Source organism: Maylandia zebra, linkage group LG12 (genome assembly GCF_041146795.1).
Source record: "Maylandia zebra isolate NMK-2024a linkage group LG12, Mzebra_GT3a, whole genome shotgun sequence".
Classification (NCBI taxonomy): domain Eukaryota; kingdom Metazoa; phylum Chordata; class Actinopteri; order Cichliformes; family Cichlidae; genus Maylandia; species Maylandia zebra.
In genome coordinates, this window is record NC_135178.1 from 3,882,058 (window position 1) to 3,905,114 (window position 23,057).

General features: G+C 40.8%; 1 protein-coding gene across 10 annotated transcripts in view; it reads right to left on the minus strand.

Annotated features, from left to right (window-relative positions):
- The window catches only part of fbrsl1 (fibrosin-like 1), a 290,242-nt gene that overhangs the window by 187,819 nt on the left and 79,366 nt on the right, over positions 1-23,057 (minus strand). For all 10 annotated transcript variants that reach the window (XM_076890570.1, XM_076890573.1, XM_076890572.1 and 7 more), the window contains exon 2: positions 18,111-18,335. In XM_076890570.1, the coding sequence (XP_076746685.1) occupies positions 18,111-18,335 (225 nt within the window). The remainder of the gene's footprint in view (positions 1-18,110; positions 18,336-23,057) is intronic.

Here is a 23,057-nt window from a genome sequence, read left to right on the forward strand (position 1 = left end):
TTGAATACTAACCAGTTAATCAAAGAATTTAAGACTTTAACTTTTAAGACTGCCTTACATTGTTTGTCTTACTCGAGGACATCCAACACCTGCCTTGTCAAACTATGATCCCATGCTGTGTGAGGTAGGGCTGGGCCATATTATACCGTTCACGGTAATACCGGTATAATGTTAGGCAACGATAGGAAAATGAAATATCGCGATAGAATATGAGTAAAACGCGCATGCGCAGTGCCTTTGTTTTCATACGCACATGGCCGATTGTTGAGTGAAACAGATGAACCAGAATTGGTTTGTAAAAATGGTGCAACTTCCGTGATGTGGAACTGGTTTGGTGTTTGTCCATCAGATACACGACAAAGCACATTTTTTTGCAGAACATGCAAGCGGCCATCGTTATTGTCGTATTTGTCGGACTAAGATGCCCTTAAATCTGGGAGTAATCTAGGTCCTAAACTCCGTATACTTCAGGTCAAACGAACACTGCAGCATCACTAAGAGTTAAAAACTGTCTAAATTCTTTCATCTTTAATAAAACGATCAGCATTGCTGCTTTACCAGGTGTAACTATGAAGTTTAACTTCCAGGCATCCATGAAAACAAAATGTATTACATTTAACGGAGTTAGAAGCTAGCAGGAAGCTAGCGGAAGTTAGCTCGCTAGTTTCGCTAGTTACCTAAGCATGATATAGCATGTTCTGACTGAGAGATTTCTGAAAAAAATCAAACGTACAGCTCTGCTATCACTTCCAACATAAATGAAGACAGAAAACTAAACAGCAGTGACGTTTGTAGGGTTACTGAAGTTGGGCTAGCTGGTATATAATGATGTGCTACGTGATCGCTAGCGACACAGCTATGTTAGCATAACATAAACAGTGAAGCTGGAGGACGAATACTAACACTTTTCCACTTATAAAAGTTAACGTTAAGGTTCCTCATGGTTAGAGACAAATGCAATCGCATGGCAGGATGCTGTAAAAGGACCAATCTTCAGTCAGGAGAACAACTGAGATAATCCGTCCACAATACGAGGTTAGTCATTAATATACTGCAACAACATGGGAATAGAGCCGCTGCCAGAGAATTCAACATTAATGAATCAATGGTACAGAAGTGGAGGAAGCAAGAAGAATGAGTTTAATAAAGTTTGATTTATCTGACTGCTTTGTTTCGCTTAATGTGCCTTATAATCCCGTGCACCTTATGGTCCGAAAAATAGGTACTGCACACTGCAGTTTAATGTTGCAAAGCACCTCTTTTTAACTTCAGTGGATATTATACGTGGTTATGCTCAGGATATGTCAGCCCATTTCTACTGGAAATGCCTTTTGGTTAAACTTTCAGCAAGGAATTTGCATTTGCACTGTTACATTTTTATAAAGCTTTAATGTACATAAAAACCAGCTTCTTGTTTAAGTGAAAATAAATGGAAGGTTGTCTTTTTGCGCTAGTAATGTTGTGGAGTTGTATTTTGTCTCGCATCAATTATATCGTCAGTTATATCGTTATCGCAAATTTTCAAATATATATCGTGATAAATATTTTTGGCCATATCGCCCTGCTCTAGTGTGAGGCATAAATTCTGAAAGTCTCTGACATGTTCTTTGATTCCTCCGTTTGCTGTTTTTCATCTTATCTTTTCATGTCATATTTATAGTAGCAGTTAGCATGCAGCCGTTTGTGGTTAACCTCTACTGATGAATCTTGTCAAATGTATTGTTCTTCTCTCTCTGCCCTCCCCTTTGAAGAAATCTGTGGGGGCCTCCTTCTCTATATGAGACCTGGGCACCATCCAAGAGGACTCTGTCAGCGCTCTATGCAGCCCAGCTCTAGCTCAGTGAGTTTCTGGGATGGCGATGGGGCCCCAAATCCCACAAGTCTCTGCTGTTGTTGTTGCCGATTGTCTTGGCCAAGCCTGACTAATGCTCTGGGGCTCCCAAATCATTTCCACTTGGAGTAGGAATGAACTCCAGTTACAATTGGATTCACATGGTCTAGATGGCTGACAGGACTCCCTCTCATCATCTCAATGCATGATAGCTCCCTCATCAGGCACAGGGTTCTTTGTTGTTTGTATTTCGGACTAATAAAAGCTCAAAAACTGATGTAATCAAAGATCAGGAATACATGGGGTGCACTGTAGCTGGAAAAGAAGATTAGACTGTTTCCCTAAAGACACATTATCGCTGTAAGACTCGATGACTGTGAACCTGCGATCCACTCCTACCTCATATGCTGGGATTTCAACTCCTCTGTGACTCAAAGTAGAATGAGGTGCGTTAACTTTGTACTGAGGACTGCACCACAGAAGGGGAATTAGAAAGCAGGAGGAGAAGAGATGATATTCTTAGCACTGACAGTGCTGCTGCGCCCATAAAACCTTTGCTTTATCTCTCCTAACAATCAGTCTAATTATGTTCATTGGAGGAGACCAATTAATCCTCTATTGTCAGCCAGTGGCTAAGTGTTTCTCTACCCCTCACACTGCCACACACAGACACAGTGGAATCTGCAATTAACACTACCCAAATTTATTTAGCGCGCCACTTGCCTCAGATTCTGACTCCCTCCAATTATGCCTAATCAATTCCACCAGAAGGTGGAGTAGGGGACTGGGAAGGTCACTGTCATTTGCTACGACAAGCCCCTCTGCGCCACCCAAAGGCCAGACATGTAAGCAAGGTTGTCATGTGACAAGACGCGCAAAGAATCCTCGCTGAATAGATAACTAATATTCCAACTGCTCCTGCCTGTGGTGCCCCCTCCCCCTTGTTCTGCTGTTAACTGCTAAAGCAGACTATGCTTGACTTTTGAAAGCTCAATGGATAAACATGTCAGGACCTGGCCTGACCTGCATTTAGTCTTAACCTAAATCCCATTTTGGTCACAATCAAAAAGTAGTAATCGAGTGTTTTTGACAAATGTCCTTTCAACATAAGCAACAACTTGTAGTACATTACAATCATGTACTGCCATAAAATGTTAACCATTTAAAATAAGACATTTGCTACAGCGCTGTTTTATAGAGCATCTTATAGTGACAGTGACATTGCATTATGTTCACTTCCTGTATATCCTGTGTGACAGATGTGTGACATGCACTTCTGCATGTTTGCAGCACGCGTGTTAACTCAATGCGTTATCTTTAATTATACAATATGTGCAGGTATTTGTGTGAAAACGTGTTTGCCAATCCTTGCTAACTTCTCCACATCGTGTGTGTCCATTCACTGCCCAAAGCTCATAGGTAGGTTGGTCCCCATCAAGCTAACCTTTTGTCTCAGGTCTTTCAAAGCAAAGCCCCAAAGTGTGCAAAGACAGTGGACAGGTGAACCGGATGAGTGTAACTGTGTTACAAACCTGCCGTGAAACATCACTAATATTTAATGCCTTGCTGTCATGGCTGAGGGGCAAAAGCACATAGAGGAACTGTGCAACCAAGTGTGTGTTCCCCTGCGAGGCTCACTGCCTCTGACTGTGAGCGGAAAGACAATCTGAACAAGGGTGTGTGTATAGTTTTGTGTGAGCTTCCAGCTGACAAATAAAATGATAACAATCTTGATTTGCTTGATATACAAATCACACTGGATGATTTTTTTTAAGCTCATAGCATTAATATTTACACTGAGCTGTGTCAGCTTCTGCAGATGCGCTGCAATGCTTTTCTCGCCAGAAACAGCCAGTGGTAAGTCTCCGCCTAATCCATGGAGTGTATCAGTCGATGGAGGCATCACCGAGCCTGATAGCATCACAGTGTCTCTGGAACGATCAAGCTGAAGAGGCACCTAGTGGGTGAGGCCAGAGTAATGGCAGCAGATATCAGATCATGGCCTGCTGCTGTATAAAACCACTAGCTGTGGTGAATCTTTCAGAACCAGGAATGCTGGTGCACCTGTCAACCTCCAATGAACAACTGTCTGAACGGCGCATCAATGGTGTGAATGTGTCCATGTGTGTGAGAGACAGATGTAAAGAACGTCTCTGCATGGGCATTTACGACAGCATGTAGCGTATGGGTGATTTGTGTGTGCAAGTCATTTGAAGAGCTCCAAGCACAAGTGTGTCTACTAGCATGCTGTTAAGGATGTGGAGTAGTTGCTGGGATGGTAACAGCCCCCTCGGACTTTCCTTTCTTTGCTATGTTGGATTTCCATTGCAGCTTTTTTGCCTGACATCAGCAGCAGGTTAAACACAGGGGCCGCTGCACTGGGACGATGCAAACGCAGGCACCTTAGAATGCTTTCCACTTAACACACACACTGAGACTGCATTAACATTTCAAGGTATTATTTCAAACTTAGAGGAAATTGCTTCTGAATATTTCATGTGGACCACTACATGTCATACCTATCCCTGTGCGGCTGAAGCAGCGGTGTAGGTCGGGGGTTGGCGGTTTGGGGGAGTGCTGGCAAAGACGAGCCCTGTGGGAGCTGAACTGGGCATTTAAACCAAGACAGCTATGTGCAGTGCCCTACATCAGAGTCAGAAGGGACACACTTTGAAAAGCAATTATACTACCACTACTGGGTCATTAATTAAACTGAAAGCGACTGGGCTAATTCAGCTTTGTAACCCTGCTAAACATTCTCACACCTCACTGCACTGCTCAGATATTATCCAATCAGTATTGCAACAATGCACTGCTAATTGGTGATGCTGTTATGTCTGCAGTTCAGTGTCACGGCTCCAGCCTGGCCTTTGACTTCAATCACATGTCACATGTTCCAATTACTCTCTAATGTTTCCCATGTGTTGTTTCTAAAAATGTGAAAATGCTCAAAAGGATTTTTAAAGGCTCTTTGTTTCCTATACTGAGTTATGTGGTTTTGAACAGAGGCGTATTAAACAAGTTTCTTTGAAAAACGGACACTTAGCAACTCATGCTACTAAAATTCTTTCTGAAATTTTCTTAACTTTTCTTATACAAACTGAATTTTCTTTAGGATCTTATTGTGAATCTAAAGGGGATCTGTAACTTTTGACTGAAAATACTGAACTGATGTTCACTCACTCGACCATCCTCTGCTGTCAGGGCCCAAGGGACAAACCTCCCTCCAAGGGGGTCAACCACAAGAACCACACCCCTAACTCCTCCAACTCCTCAAGGACTACTAGTGGGTGTGTCAGCACCTACTCATCCGCTTTACCCCCCACCTCAGGGTATATGCTCTATCGTGCAAAAGCAATCATTCTCACCCCCCCAATACCCTTTCTTTGTTTTGCAAATGGCCTCTCCCACATCATTTTACATACACACTCCAACCGCTGAGCTCTGGGGACCGTCCAGGAAGTAATTGTGGCTTTTGTGTATGTGCCCCCTCCCCCCACTCCCTCCCCGTCATTCTCAAAGGAGCCGCGCCCCCTTGTCAGCTGTCATCATATAACTGCCTGCAGACCCAGGGGCCTAATGACAGGATCTATAGTACATGAAAACACAATTATAGCCTCTGGTTCAATTGCTACTGTGTGAATGGCCTTTAAAAAAGGAAAAAAAGGAACCAAACATGCTGCCTGCTTGCACACACATATCCCCTAAATCACAACACATTAAAACATACAGAACCTCATTCTAAACACAAACATTTCAAATATGTCTAGCTTAAAAAACCAACCCTTTCCTCGTGTCAATATGAAGCTAATGCTAGGAGAGTTCTTACTGATTTGGACATGTTTGACCTTGTGCAGATGCTTGCTGTTTTAAGGAGCGACAGTGCAGGTATATACCACCCACACATGAGCCTCAGCATTCCAGAGGCATTTCATTAGCACTGACGATGCTGTTTTCATGGCAACATTTAGAAGCCACATTAAGCAGACATTACGAGACACTACAGGAAACGTTGATGAAACCGCAAAAGATCCACCACCTGGGTTCAATATTGTAATCCCTGATATGCTTTAAATTAGGCAGTCAAAATGGCAGGACGACAGAACAGAGGCTTCCACCTTCTTTTTCAAATGGGAACAGTGACCCCCAATGGACGATGCAGTGCAGTCTTTTAAAGGGTTAACGCGCCATCATCACTACCTCCGCATACATTTGGGTGCAATGACTGACTAATACAGCAGGGGTCAGTGTTGTATCACGGCAAATCTGTGCACGCTGAAAAAGAAAAGGAAAACTGTGGCTGCAGAGATCACATATGTCTCGGTGACATCAGTAATCCCATTTAATCTGTCTATAAAAGTCCAGCTTTGCAAGTCATCCCCTCCACATCTCCTCCAGGCACTTGGCTATGAAAACAAGGGCAGGGGCCTCAGCAGATCCCATTAACGTAGTGACCCTAATGGACTAAAGTGGCAACGATGACAGACACTTAAATGTTCAGATGCTGCCAGGCAGCCTAGCACCGCATCCCAGCTAAGCGAGGATGAGCACACGCGTGCACACACACACACACACACACACACACACACACACACACACACACACACACACACACACACACACACACACACACACACACACACTAATCTATACATTCATAAGCCCAAAGGCTTAGATACACACACAGAGGTACACAGATGTGAGCACAATGAGTGCACAAGTGATTACCTACAACCCATTAAGGAACACACACAAAATAAAAGCATGCACTTCACACTGGAACACACGCACACACACAAAAACACATTCTCCGAGCAAAACAACAGTTACACAGAGCATAATTAAATAGGTGCTAACAGAAGATCTAATTAACTTAAGCAAACTAAACAAACTGTGACAAGGAGAGAATGAAGCACTTGTAAGCACTTGATGAAAGCAAGCAATATTAGTGGAGCGTAGCAGGCAGCTGCAGGAACACATCACGATACAGCACGGTCACTCCATTGTCTTACCCCTCTTAGGCCTGTCAAAACACAGGCCTCCAAACAAAAGACCTGTTACAAGTACAGCAGCTATCTGCTTCACACACACACACACACACACACACACACACACACACACACACACACACACACACACACACACACACTTGGCCAGGAAACCTGGTCAAATAGTCCTATCGTTGAACTAATATGAGACTCTGGAGTACATTTTTCTTCTTTTTTGGCAAAGTTTTTGTAATCTTTGAAACAGTAACAAATCATTCAAGCCAGAATCTGCCACTTTTCATCTTTACATTTGTTTTTAGCTCAGACAAAACACAGGAACAAGGATCTGCTGTAACAAATAGGAAGCACCACAAAGTGCCACCTACAAACATATATGTATAAAACTTTATTATGACAGCCACCAAACTCTGTTTAAATGATATACAGAGAAAAGCACAAGAGCAGTGATTCAAAAACAGTACTAAATAGTTTCCACATACATATTACAGTTTTTTACAGACGCTAGGACACATTTCTCAATACTTAGGTCACGTTTGCAAAACTCCTCACACAGTGAGCACAACAGAAGTCTATGTGGGCTAAACTGAGGACCAGTTATCATTGTTTTGACACAAAATGCATTCAATGACTACATCTCTCAAATTTCATGAATTATCTTCTCACTCAGACACAACAACTGCCAAAAATCTTTGTACGTACAGGACATTTTGCATGTGCTTACATACTGTTTTCAAAACTGTTAAACTTATGGCCAAAACAATAACACAATGCAAAACTTGAAAAGACAGCAGAATCCAACAGCAATATTTTATTGAAACATATTTTAAATCTAAAAATGCAGTTTAACCAGCCACAGCTGATTCTCATTGTAGATGAACATCTGCACAGGTGTTACTCCTTCAATTTTTCAACTCCTTCAATTCTGGCAGCCAGAAGATTCTTTCCTAGGTGTGTTGCACTAGATGACATAAGATGTGATGTGGATGAGAACCTGTGGCCAAATGGAGGAGACCGGGTAGATTAGCATTACTATTGTATGTGTATCAGTGGATGGTGTGTATACAAATTCTTGTATTTTGGGATTACTTAGTGCAGAAAAATAAAAATACATAAACAAATATTAACGAATTCTGCATGATGTCTGATTCATTCCAGTAACATATACTGAAATTATAAACAGAGATGTGTCCTTGTTTTACACAAGAAAACACTGTGTAATGCTACATGTTGTTAGTGTTTTTTAGGTCATTGTTTTGTGGGTGACAAAGTGTGTTTGTCGGCTGTCAACCTTTGCTAGTGTTCTGGAAGAATGAGTTTATTTGAGACCTGAATGAAGTGTTTTGGTAGTTGTAGTGCATTTTGAATGTGAAATGAACTGCTTTGCCAAGCTGACGGTCAGTTAGGAGGATTGTGTGAAGAGTTTTGCAAAAGTGACCTAAGTATTGGGACATGTGTCCTAGCGGCTGTAAAAAACTGTAACACTTTACAGGGAACTCAGTGAAATACTTGGAAATGTAAAATTCCAGCCGTACAGGGTTATGAGAGAATATTACATATTACATAAAAAAACAAATCAACTCACCTTATATTGTTCCTCATCCAATAAATGGTTAACACGTGTAATGAGGAAATGCAAAGGCTACTGCACTATAATGCCAATGATCCTAATCATAACTTCAGTTGGCAACATTTCGTGACGGTTCCTCATTCATATTTACGTTAAAAAAAAAGCCTGGATCGGTTGACTTTAACATATCGGTCTGAAATGACATGAAAGGCAACACAATCTGAGAATCTGGGCTGAACGACCTCATTTCTAACACTTTGTTCACTGCTCCCCTGCGGTGAACTGAAGTGTGGCGTTCAGTGCCTGTTAAAGGCTGCTCAGGTTCAAAGCGACAGTGTGCTTCCTGTGACAACTCTAGTAAGAGGTAGATTTAGAGATAGATTGTTTTTGTTAAAAGTGAGCATTGCAAATGGCACACACACACACTCACACAGTTTGCAATCTCATTTCTTGTTTACATCTGTACAAGACCTTTGTGATAAGCCTGTTTGATAAAAAGCCTTTTGCAATAAAACTGACCTCACATGACTCGCTGTTTAAACTATGAGACGCAGCTTGGCAGAAAGCCTTTGCTGGAGGAATACGACTCCAGATACCCAAGATTTCCTGGAGCACACATTTTTGAACAGCTCCCTAAACATTACTGTAATATAAACCACAATGATCCAGTAAATCATAAAGCACAAGATGTAATAAAGTGTCTCTCCCTGCTGTCTGCTCTAGTTAAACATCTACCAGGAGCAATATATCTGTTGCTATAGCTACAGATTCTCCAGCAGATGCAAAACCAGAATATGATGTAGCTTGGGAGGTCCCACTTTAATAAATTACATAAAAAAAGAAAGCAATCACAACTAGCCAGCAAGCAAAGCACATACAAATTATGTCCTGACAAATTTATTACAGCTAACACCTGCCTCCTGAGTATAAAACCTAACAACTGCACTGAAAACACTCTGTACTGCAATGCAAAATTAACCATGACTTTAAGATAATGCGCTTATCCTTATACTGCAGTATCACAAAGAAAACAGTATATCCAGCAGGCGCTTCTCCTCGCCTCTGGTCCACTTCCATGCTTGCACGGAGCAATAGCCCCAGCTCCAACAGAGCATGACTTCAGACCTCTGCTAATTTAATGTTCCCATGCAGGTTTAACTGTCCCCAGAGTGGCTGCTCTGAAGTAGCCCTGCTGTATCTCAATGAATATGACTTGTTAAAAGTGGTGGGATGTGTGCATGATTATAGCTCAACAGTGAAGCAACCCAGCACCTTACATGGCCTGACATTAATCTTTGCTCACTGTCCGGAGCAATATCCACCTGACTAAGCACAGCTGGTGCAGTAGTTGTGTAGGTTTGGCTGTTATTTGTCATTCCCTTGTCTTTATTTCTGGATGTATTCCAGTATCTACATAACCTCCTCTTCTCTTCTTGCTAAAGGTGCTTGGAGGCTCCACTTGAAGAGTGGAGGGGTGATTGGGCTAAATATTCCTAGAGGCAACTACTCAGTGAATTCTTTGCTCCAATCACAGCCACATTCATGCATGGACCTTGTATCCATGTGATACATGAGTCATAGCAGGAATCTGAGCTTCAAATTAAACTGTCTTTGGACTAGTTCAGACTGTAGGCACCAAATCCTTCTATGCCCTCCCCAACCTCTGTTTCAACACTGATGGGACTCCATTCCCAGCCTTCCCCCAGCATCCCAGGCAAAGTCAACATAACCAGCCCCAGTGGAAACCCATGGGGACAAGTTTGGCTCCTCTCACCTAATCTGTGGTCAGTCCGTCTGCGGCACAAAAATAGATGGTATTTAGGAAAGTTTAAAAAGCGTACAGAGAAAAGAAAATGCTTCAAGATGTCACCGTCCTGGGTCGGTGGCCCAGTGTTTTGAGTTTCTTGTGTCTCTGAGTTTTTGTATTATGATCTTAGTTCTTTGTTGTCCCAGTTTATTCTTTAGTCTAGTGTCTTAGTTTGGCTTTCTTGTATTCTCTTTAGTTCTCTGAGTATTTCGTAGCTGCCCTCTGTGTCTCCCTGTTATTGTTCTCTGTGTTTCTTAGTTGCTCTGTCTCCCCTACTCAAGTCTGCGTCTATATTACGTTTCCTGTTTTACTTTGAAGGTCTGTGTCCTACGCGAATGTCTTGAGTTTCGCTTCCCTTGGGTGCCGTTATGTCCGATTTCTCCCAGCTGTGCTCCCCTTCTGTGTCTCAGTCCCCTCGTTATTTCCCAGTGTATTTAAGCCCTGTGTGTCTCTGTGTCAGTGTTGTGATCATGCTGTGTGTTGCTCCCTGCGTCTCCCTGTGTGTGTTTTGTTAGATTCTTCTCAGTTTAGGTCTTGTAGACGTTCTTGGTTCAGCAATAAAAGCTGCCATTTTGAGTTCAATCCTGTTTCTAGTGAGTTTGCGTTTGGGTCCATTTCCTGCCTGCACACAGTCGGATCATGACACGAGACGCATATTCATACAGGAAAATTATCTCAGGAACAGGAGTTCACTGCCCCCCTTGCCAGGAATGTAATGAATTTGAATAATGTACTTTTATCATGTGCAGAAGGTCTTGACTCTTATATATCATCTACCAGGATCAGTATCAGATTAGCTTATAAAATATGTGTTACTAGTAGAGAAATTATTACGGCGATATATTTGCTCTTCAGTAAACAGTCAGTCTGATTTCTATTCTGTTCTTTCTGTTCTTATTTACTGTATGTAATTCACATGCTAGTATTCTATTAGCTGTGCTGTAAACTATGGAAATGTTCAGTTATGTAATTTCTTGGTCCGCTAGTCATAAATCATTTCTTTTAAACCTTCCCAATGTGTAGCTACATGTACAGCAAATAAATCCTAAATGAGCTGTCTTCAGTTTGAAACACTGCCTTTAAACCATGGTTAATGCTAACAAACCACATTAGAAAAACAATGATTTTGTGAATGTGGTCTGGAACAGGTTACTGACACAGCTGGGGAATGACAAAGTACAGCTTGATAATATTTGTGAAAAAGGCTGCAGAATCTACAGTGTGTTAAAAATAGCACGAAACCTATTGAATTAAAGGTCTCTGCTCTGTGTTGGTACAGCTTACGCAGCCCACTTTGCTTTTGATAATCTCAGCATGCAAAGTTATCAGGTACAAATGACTAAGACGTTTAATTCAACAAAGGTAACACGACACAATAAAATACTCTAATACTGAGGATTCACAGGTAAGCCAGCCAAGAGCAAGTTCTGATTAAAAAAATCCCTCAGTGAAACAGTTTTTTAGTCACGTATTTCTTGCTTGTACAGGCATTTGTGTGTTCTCACGGTTGCTTTTTGTTCATGTCGCAATGACAGTTATCTGCTATGCAATCATGCATACATATTCAGGTTACATACAGCTACCCAATTCATCTGTCAAGGTCTCTTACTAGTCCTTTGCTCATCCCTGTCGTTCTCTATGCGCTCCCACACACGCGCACACACTCTGCCTGCAGACACCTCTGCAGCCTACCTCATTATCCACTCCTCTAATAATGCTCCTTGTTAAATTGCAGTGTTAACCTGAGAAACAGGAATAAAGACCTTTTCTATCACACTACTACTTACAAGCTTTCCAGCCCTGTAATTGCATCAAGGATTCCATATTTTAGGTCTGATCTCATTAAACGTACAACAGCCTCTCAATCAATGACAACTTTATAAGCAACATTGCCGTGATGTGAGAGGTCAAGCCTCGGGAGAATAAAGATATTCTTTTTGCAAAACTTGTACCTTCTTGCCAAAGTGAGCAGCTTCTTTATGGTAACAGTAATTTACTTCGATTCATCTAGCAGCTGTTTTCTCTATGAACACAACCAAAGTAAGTGTTGTTATCAACAACAATAAACTGCAGGTCACCAACTTTCACAGTAAGACACAGTCAGGAGGATTCACCTTGATGCCCATTTGAACCTTATTCCCAGTTTGAAGTGAGGTTAGCCCAGAGAGATATTATGAGATGAACTGCTACCGCTCAGGGTCGCTGCTCACCAGATAACAACCAGCCTTACAGTGTTATCACTCATCCTGATCGCAACCCTCCATTACCGCTGCACCACTGCTGATGCATAGCGGTGCTCTTGCGTACTGTATATCACAGCTCTCAAACTGCCCCTGAACCATGCTCCGATGCACTGTTAATGCCTCAGCTAATCTGATCTGTCTCCAGCTGGTTTACTACGTATACACATACCTTGATATGAAGCTGGGAAAGTAGTCTTGAAGCAGCTAGACTATGACAGGAGCATGTAGGGTGCTAGCTTCATTTTCACAGGCTGGCTGCTAATAAAAGGCTGGATGGGGATGTGGAGGATGCTACCTAATAATAGAGCATCCAGAGATGCGTTGCTATATCACGTTGTTAGCAGGGTTTGTAGAACGCAAAGTGCTAATGGACATTAATGGTGAAGTGAATGCGTGCATGGGCAAGTTAGCATTATGTGTTATTCATGACCCCTTCAGCACGCTGCTGTGGTCTGCAACCGGTGTTTCCAAAGTCTTACAGCAGTGATAAAACATATTTCTATTATTTTTATGTTTATGGATATTGCCTTAACTTTCGTACTCTAATAATGCTTTGCCTTCGACAGGTGGATGTGTTATATTTAAAGCCGTGTTATTCTGTTTTGTTCTTTGTTTGTTTTATTATTTTCTTAGAAAATAGTTTGAGCTTATAACGAGGTATGGTTCTTTGAAGCGTTATAGACTTTCATTAGTATGTATTTTAAAGTTTGCTTGTTTTAACATTAATCCTGGAGAGCGAGAGGATGTCTCAGGAATAGAGAACAGAGAAGTGAACTGTACTGATTTTCAAGAATGATCAAGGGTGATCTGCAGAGCAGGAGTAACTACAGGGGAATAAAGTTGATGAGCCATACCACCAAGATATTTGAAAGACTTGAAAGTAGGTTAAGAAGAGAGGGGACTATCAGTAAGCAGGCTGTGGCCTCAGGCTGAAAAAGAGCACCAAAGATGCCGTATTTGCTTTGAGAGTTATGGAGAAGCATAGAGAAGCCCAGAAGGAGCTTAAGTGCGTCTTTGTGGATCTAGAGAAAATGGTAAATGGTAAATGGCCTGCATTTGTATAGCGCTTTTCTAGTCCATAGGACCCCAAAGCGCTTTACACTACATTCAGTCATTCACGCATTCACACACACACTGGTGATAGCAAAGAGAGTAGGCAGAGCTGCAGGTGGCAATTTTGAAGATTCTGGGTGTGACCAGAACGAACAGCCGCAGAAATGAGTATATCACAGGGACAAGTTCACGTTGAGAAGTTTGGAGGCAAAGTTGGAGAGGCAAGGCCGAGATGCTTTGGTCATGTGTAGAGTAGGGACAGTGGATATATTAGACAAAGGATGATAAAGATGAAGCTGCTGGACACAGAGAAGATTCGGGATGCAGTGAACACACGGCTCATGTGACAGAAGAGGATGGCAGGGATAGGGTGAGGAGGAGGGAGGAGCTGAAAGAACAAGCACAACAACAGATGCAAACTATCCTGCCCAATTCAAACAATGTCCGTCCTGGACATCAAAAAACCTCGGCGCTGACAACAACATCAGTAAACAACATTGGACTGTTGCAAAAATGGCTTCTGCCATGGAGTGACTGAGATGGGAACAAGAAAGCTTAGACCTTGGTGTGCATATAGACAAAGTCACACACACACACTTAACCATTCTTGAGGTACTGACATGTCTTCTAATTGGATCAAGTGTCATCCTTGTTCCCCAGTGACAAACTCTGCTCTGACATTGCAGCTTCTGTCCTCCGGCAAGCTTCTAGCACCACAGGGTGCCTCAAGGAGATCGACACATCACCTCGCCTGCAGATCATAGTGGGTGACATACACTAGAGACACCTGCTCTAACTGAAGAGACGGCAAGAGATATGGGCAGGAAAAACTAAGCTGGACAGAGAGGAGGGCAGAGTAAAGGCCTTAGGAGAAAAAGTATACTTTGGGTGATATGGTGGTGGAAACTCTCAGTATATTCGATCATTATGAAGTACATGTATTAGTTACTAAAGGTTACGTATTTGTCACAATTTATTAGAATGAAAATTTCTAAAACTGTAAATAAGCCTGTGTCACATCCAGGAAAAATCCCAACTGTACATAACCACCTGCTTTAAAGCAGGGTGGCTGCTCCTTTCTTGTTATTACAGAAAGCTTTTATTTACATGTCCAAAGTCTCCTTTGTTATATGGAACAATTTACAGTACGCCCATACATAACTAAGTGTAAATGTGCTCATGCTATTGTTAACTTATCTTGATAAATGTGTCTGTAAATAACAGCACGAATGTTGTAGTTCATTACACATGTATACATACAGGGTAACGAAATACAGTTTGCATCTAATCAGAAGTGCAAGAGCAGTAAGTGCAATAGGAGCAGATTATATACAGATAAGAGTAGTATAAAAGGTGGGAATAGTTATGAACAGATTACGTACAAATAAGGCAGAGCCCAATCCATCTGAAGCAGATATGTTTTATATGCATGGAATTCCACAGTAAAGACAAACAGGTGAATGCAAACAGAGTTTGAATAGATTTTTCAGTCTATTGTATTCCTTACCTCTTATATCTACAGTACTTCCTTGTAAATAATCACTTGAGAGTCACAAAAATGAAGCGAGGCTTTGGTATTAAACTTTTATACCGACTGTGATCATTGTGAGCCACCCTTGAAAACACACTAACGCTAACTATCTCTTGAAACGTGAGGGATAGACTCGTAAATATATGAAAAGATGGTGACAGAGTAGGTGCTTTGCTGTGCAATGCAATAACCTGTGGATATATGAGAGTATTTGATAAACAGAAATGAAAACAATTAAAATGTCTGTAGGCTCTAACTATATTGTGTGGTGTAATTATTGTGAAATATCCTCTTGCTTGTCACACGCACAGATTATATTGGTAAACCTCTTAAAATTCTATTACTGGAGCAGGCGGGTAGATGCAAAGCAGGTTTTGCACAAACACCAACTGTACCTACAATTAAAGCGCTGATGAGCCATTCAGCAACTTTCTAAATGCTAATTACAGAACTTGCAAAGGAGTTGTTTCATATTTCATGGTGTTAGGTAATGCATTAGTTATGCAACATAATTTATTTGTATTGTGATTTTGACTGCAACTGTGTGCTGTTTTCCATACCATATGGATACAACTTAATATATCTGGGAGTTGGGGGTTATAGTTATGGATTAAAGGCATACTTAAGAACAGAAGTCAGAAGCTCACAGTATTCCTCAGCCAGACACTAAGATAAAGAAAACAACTAATAGAAGGAAAGGGGAAGGGATTGGAAGGTTTAAAAGTTAAACAAGGTTAAGTAACAAGCAAATACCTGGGCACATGTAGCCAGAGGTACTTCGTGGATTTATACAGCTGGGAAAATAGTTATTTACTGATCATAGGGTTGAGGTGTTTATTATGGGGATTTAGATGTGTGCGATCCCTCTGCCTTCAGGAGTTGAAACACCTGAAAAGTTTATGTTTATAAGGAGCCGATTCATTTCTGTGGATCCCTGATAGAGTCCCTGCCTGAATTGGTCTCGCTGTTGTCGCATTAGACCACATAACTGCAGTACTGGATTATTTATGGTATACAGTCTTTTAGGAGTATTGCCTGTAGCTCCATTTTCAAATGGACTGGAAGCAGATTTGTAGCTATTATGATTTCCTATGTATGTTTTAATATTTTACTACATTAAGCAAAGATATGGTCATTTTGATTAGCATCTGAACAGAAAAACCCAAAACAAACACATTCTCTGTAGATGTGTGGTTTGGCCGACAGCCACGCTGCTATAGTCTGAGGATAAAATAATTTTTGTGGAAGTGGTTCAAGATCAAAGATCGGGGTTTTTCCTAGGGAGAATGTTACTAATGGGTATTATTTGAAAAGGAGAAATAAAAGGGATTTAAAAAATGATAACTTTATTTTTCTTCTAGGTTTAGATCTAATCCCTACTCTCTGCTTAAAAACATGCTTCAAAACATAATTCTACAAAGCAGAAGTTAAAAGGTTTTTTCACTTGACAGCAGCATTTTGCTGACATTATGGAGTTATTGTTATTATCTGTACTGGGATGTAGATCTGGTTCAGTAATTGCAGTCTATTTCAAATACAGCATCAGCTGAATGCATAATTTTTAACTGTCTCTTAGCAAACTAAATATCCCAGCCAAACTCATTTTCAGCCAAGTTAACTTCCTAAGGAAATCTTATCTAAGAGAGATATTTTTGTCTGTGGAGGAGGCCTCGGGGCTACATAGCCTCATTATTTCGTTTGGCTTACTGACGACATTTCCTCTTTTATCCTTAACAACACTATGGTGGATCTTGGCTTTGGACTGGAGCATAAAATATCCACCCATTTAAACAAACTGTTAACACACAGATGGGCTATCTTAGTGAGGCAGATGTGGGCTGTGTAACACTGTTGGCTTCAATATGTTAAGAATTCTGTCATTCATATTTGGATCACTTATTACTTCGTGTTTTCACAAGTTCATTCAGGCATAAGTTTGACAGCAGAACAAGCAGCTATAGCATGGGTGGCATATTTACAATGCACATGCAACTGACAGTAGATCAAGTGACATATAATTTATGGGTATTGTTCAGGCTTAAGTTAAAGTGAACCATACTCACATTTCACAACTATAGACTCTATGAATATTCTACATATAGTCTATGTGTAAAAAACCTGACTAATTGCTAGTGAGTCCTAGACGTTGCAGGCAGCGACTGTGAAATTAACTGCTAAAGCCCTAGTACGTCTTTTATGTATGAGAATGTTTTAGTCAGACCCTAGGAAGAGTAGCTACTGCTATTGCAGGTGCTAATGGGGATCTTAATAAACTAAACTATCTAAACAACCATTCAGAAAGGCTGGTGACTCTCTGGTAACCACCAGTTGCAAGTGAAAAATTTGTATATCCTACAGGTTGGCAAATGGTTGCTAGGTGGTGCACCAAAAACCTTTAGTCACCAGAAGATTGCCTGTAGGTTGCCCACTGAAGAAAGTCTCATTAGCCAGCAGCAAAAGAAAAGCCAAAGATTAAACTCAACACTATTTCTAACTACAGGAATAAGGAAGGAACAAAGCCCTTTCATACAAATATGATATCAAAGATAATGAGAACCACTTTAATTTTAAAATGCCATATACCATTTTTCAATACTGCCTAAGTAAAAGTGACTTTATCGGTGAGAAGTCCACAATGTTTTGGAGTTAATGATTTTTCTCTAGTTCTGGACACTGAATAAGGTTTGCTCATTGACAGAGATAACTCATGTCTCCTACATAAAGCGACATCCATAACACTGCAAAGTCCCAGTGAACGCAAGAATCAGTAAAGCAGCTGACAATAATATCCATTCCCTCAACATCTTCAAATTTTACATTAGATTTGGATAAGGATGGAAAGCATCTGGAGAAAAAGACAGTCTGCAGTCTGCCTTTTAAATTAGATTCAAACTCTGCCCAAGCATCCGCCTCCTCTTCCTTCATGGACAGAGTGCAAGTCTCTGTTCTGTTGTCAGCAAAACACAAGCCAAGAATCCATGCAACATGCATGCAACCTTTGTAACTTTACTTGAACTTGTAGCCAGTGGGATATTTTGACTTTAAAATGCCGTGCAGGCACACACTAACCATTTTGTTCTTCTTGGAGTAAGTCTTCTTCAGCAGCCTCTCATTCATCCTCTCCTGCTCCCGCTGGGCGTGATGAAGGAAGCCGTTCTCCAGGGGATCCACCACTGGCTGAACATTCTCCTCTTCCTCCTCCACCTCCTCGTCCTCCTTCTTCTGACGCTTTGCCGCCTTTTTCTCCTTCCACCTCTCCTTCTTCTCTTGCGTCTTCACAACTCCACTCTTCTTCTGCAGAAAAAGATTTTGTTAGAACTTGGCAATTACGTAGTATTAATCAAAGAAACTAAACTAGATCAAGTCAGCAGTAGTGAATCTCAAATAATTCTGTGCTTGCACTGAATGACAGATACTGATCAGTGTCACACTGAGATTTACAGCCTTTGGTGTCTCAAGGATTTTCTTTGAATCCTTCAACGAGAACAAAGCAGACAGGTCTAGATGGATATACAAACTGGCAGGAGATAAATGTGCAAAAGAACAGAGGGAGGGTGTACCGCAGCTGGCAAATAGTCAAGTGTGCGGCCCCTTTCACTTCTGGCTTATACAAAGCAAGCAAACACTTGAGCAGAGAGCAGTGACGCTCCCTCTCTCTAAAGTCATATTTAATCCTGTCAGCAGCAGAACAATGCCTTACTGGAGCCTATAATCACTTTATGGCTCAGATATAATGAGCTTGTGATATGAAGTGCTGCTTTAACACACACTGGAGAAAATACAGCAGCTTTACATTTAGTCTATGACCACACAGTCTCCCCCTTTAACCTTGTTAGTTGTTGATTTCATGCTTCAGCAATGCCCTGTATGAAAGCAGTGTTTGTTTATTGGAATTTAAAGACAGTTTCTAAGTTGCTGGTATGTTATACAGCGGTAGCTCGTCCTCACCTCCCCAATTTTATGCCCAACACGTATAACAGAGCCACGTGGCTGGGCCTTTTGTTACTGAAGTCACTACACTGGTAAAACTGTACGAAACGTTAGATGAATAATATTCTATGTTAAAAGGTTTTGCTGAGGTAAAGTTTGATGGTTAGCCTTCACATATGCTCAGCCTCAGGATCTCTTCAAGCTGCCACAAACAACTGAGTTTCTAAGGAGAGATGGGTGAACAGCTCACATGAGTGGATTTTTTAGTTTGCAATTTAAATAAAAAGAATGAGCATCAATAATGAAATTACCCATGAACTGCAGCCCTAGTTTGATCCTCAACTGCTGGTGATGCCTCTATGAACAACCAAACCTCAGTAATTCCGGCGGGATAATCAATGGGAGCACAGACAAGACATATTCTACAACTCCTCCTTGCAAGGTACTGCACTTTGAGCTCAAAATGGCTATGAACCCATCTCATAGCACAGATCAGCTGTTCTAGACTCATACTTATAACACATAATAAGACACAAATGGTCAAAGGAAGGTCAAATAAAGCTGGCAAGTGAGTAAAGTCAAAGCCATTGCCAAGATGATAAAATAAAAAAGCGCACACGTGTTGGCATACATGCACAAGTCCTATTCCGTGACAACCCCTGATGTCTGCCTCACTTCTGTGTCAAGTGTCTGAATTGTTCCCTCCTCCTGGGCTTCAGCTGCTCCTTATTTCCATATCTGAAAATAAGACTGAGCTGGTGATGTCCTGCTGCCGGTGGTCATCACTGTGTGTTTGAATGGCACAGGACAACACGTCTCTGTTGGAAGCCGTATGGAGCTGAGGCCAGAGGGCTGCAAGTTCACATTTCAGCATCTGTTCACAGCCAGCAGCATTAAGCCTAACTGCAGATGAATCTGTGCTCCATATGAATAATCAAATTATCGACTCCAAAGGTGGGAGATTAGCAGATGGGTAGCACATTAGGCTCATAACTGCTAATGAATGACACCTTCCGTGACAAAAGGTGTTTATGTATCAGGTACTTAAAAAAAACAATACTCCCATAGAAAGGAGGACAAAAATCAATCTCCAAAAATGTAACTGCCAAGAGAAAGGAACCTAACTAAAACCCACCTTTATGTTGGAACCCAGGAGTCCTGCATAAATTGTGTTTTTCCTACACTGAAAATATTTCTAGCTGAACTGTTTCAGAGCTTGCAGTTCCACGCCTCATGAAAGGAGCTGTTTAAAAACAGGGTTTTCTATGTATAAGAATTTCTTCTCTCACACCTTTTAAGAGTGGGTACAACACTTGCCGATCACAGGGAAATCACATTTTCATTGTGAAAGGAATCAGCTGTTTGTTGAGCCAAAGGTCACTTTACACAGTAAACCTCACTGGGATATAAACGTCCTTTATGAAATAAGACCAACAATGTTTTGTTGTGTTGTTAAGAAGAAAACAGTTAATGTATCAGTCTTATTGTATGGGGTAGAATCTTATTGGATTTATCATTTTTCATGCATAGTAAATAAAGCGAGTCAAGTATTTACACAGCACCTTTCAAGATAAATATCACAAAGTGCTTCACAACAGGAATGGTAAACAACAAGAACAAACACTTAAACAAAAACAAGTTTAAAAAGATGAGTGCTACGGTTGTTTGTAAAAGAAACCAGAGACCACAGATCTCAGGTTCAATCTGAGGCTATGCGTGGGCAAGCCAAGTCTGAAAGAATGATGCTATCACTCATCACTTTAGTAGTGGAAAATCCTTTCACTGTTATTTTTAAATTTTAATCCATGTTAAGCAGCTAGTCCCAGGCCATCCCACCGCATATCCATATCCCCCAACTGCTTCTGCAAAAAGGATTACGCCTAATGGTTACACATAACCCAACTCCAGCACCTTCCCCTGTAGCTGGCAGTCATTATTATTTCGCTGCTTTAGAGATCTTCTGTGAGGTTTGGGCCACTCTAACCAGAACTTGCAGAAAGTGGAGCAGAGTGTGGAATACCAAACGGCAGTTCCTCAAGATGAAAGACTCACTTGGAAAGGAGCTGCTTATGTTATTTGTATTTGTCTGCAGGAGAAACTAATAGAAACCTAAATTTGTAGGAAACATAAAAAAAAAAAAAAAATTTGTTGAAAATTAAATTTTAAGTTAAAACTGAAAGAACACCCCAGCTCTGCATGTGTGATGGTTCTGCTTCAACTTGTAAGAATGTTTCATATGGTACGTTGTTAAGAGCTCAAGAAATAGTTGCAGTTAAAATGCACTTTATATGCCTGGACTAAAATCATTGTGCTGGTATTTATAGTTTGTATTATTCCACTGGGTGACATATTTACCCCATCACAAACGGCCGTTACCCTGCCCACACGTTCACACTGTGGTGTGATATCACACGGCGACTCAAAGTAACTCTTTTCTCCTCACGAGTAGACACATTTATTTCTCAAGATGCAACATCCAGGTGGTACTAACAGACGACCTCCCATGGCAATCATTGATTTTAAATCTGTCTTTAAAGAGCTTTCATTTTTTGACTGTACTGGTATCATCTTTGTGGGCTTAGAAAATCAGCATTATCTTCAGGAAAATCCTCCCCTGTAGTGATAAAAAGCCATAATTAAGTTTGTTTCTACATTTTAAACCCTCACAAAATCGAACCATTCCCCTGCCACTTTCATCTATTATTGTCTATCATAATAAACTCAGCTACCTTTAAACCAAATCTAGCAATATTACTGAGGTTTTCTTTTGATATTTTCTAATCCACATAATAGAAAACAGAGAATCCTTAAATCATTAAAAATGAAAGGACTACCGAATATAACATTGCTGCACATTCTTTTTAGTTTGACTGCAGTAAACCATTAACATGTGATCAAATACACATCTTATTTAAAGCCAGAAAACCAAACACTAGGTGCAACACCAATTTACGCACATAGTGCATATCCAACTTGAATCTGGTGAAGCTTCAAACATCTCACCACTATCTCTTTGACCTTCATGCTACATGTCTGTTTCAAGTGAAATGCAAACTAATAAAACACAAATATGCCTCAGGAGTAAATAAATATCAGCTGCTCAAAACTCAAACTTTCTTGCTAATATAGTGTGGCAGGTTGTGGCAGTGCCTCAAGGGCAGTATGCTGAGCAGCTGCCACTCCAAAGAAAACACAGATCATCGCCAGAGGCATGCAAACAATATATTGCAGTGTTAAGTCATATCAACATGTATTAATTTCTGCAGCCTCTTGCATAGATCTCACAACATACCACTGAGGAATTATAGATGCCATTTCAATGGAGGCAAAATGTACTACACAGCGCTACAGTGAGAGTAAAGGATGTAGATCTACACATAAAAATGTGTCATGCTTCTCAGTCTAGTTTTGTGTTTGCCAGCATCACAGCTTCTGTTAATCGCATTATCAGAAGCTCAAGCTCAAGCACACAGCAATTAGATTTTGTTTAGAGCATTTGCACCTGCTCTCATTGCTGTCTCATGTCTGCTGCATTCTAAATAAACAGATTTTAATTGTTTGTGTGTGTTATTTCCATTTATTCAGTCCATGCCTCAGACAACAGATCTATAATAGCTCCAGGAGTAGAAGGGTAATTCATCACCGTGTCTGCCAGCAACAGCTTAGTTGTGATATCATTTCCATATTTCAAAGGCCTGAAGTAGGGTTTTTCTTTTATGAAATGGTTATGAAATTATTTCTGCACACAATGGAGCAGTGTATCACACTGTGTACTGTTAAAAACATTTACAAATCAAAAGAATAAAATACTGATGCAGATAATTGTGACGGAGCTTACTAGCTGGTGAAAGTGCACTTCAGTGTACACCAGGTGAAGGTCTAACATTCATTATAGCATTTCTTTACCTTTAAGGCCTATGCAAGCCTAATATGAAAACATAACTTGCAGCCTTCTTTTATTCCCCTGATGTCGTGTCTACTTTTTTATACAATGTTAAAAGCCTTGCTATTCATGTCATGGTCCCCGTGCCTGCTCGGCTGGCCCTGTGTGGCTACATGTTATGTTTTGTCTTTTCTCTCTCTCCT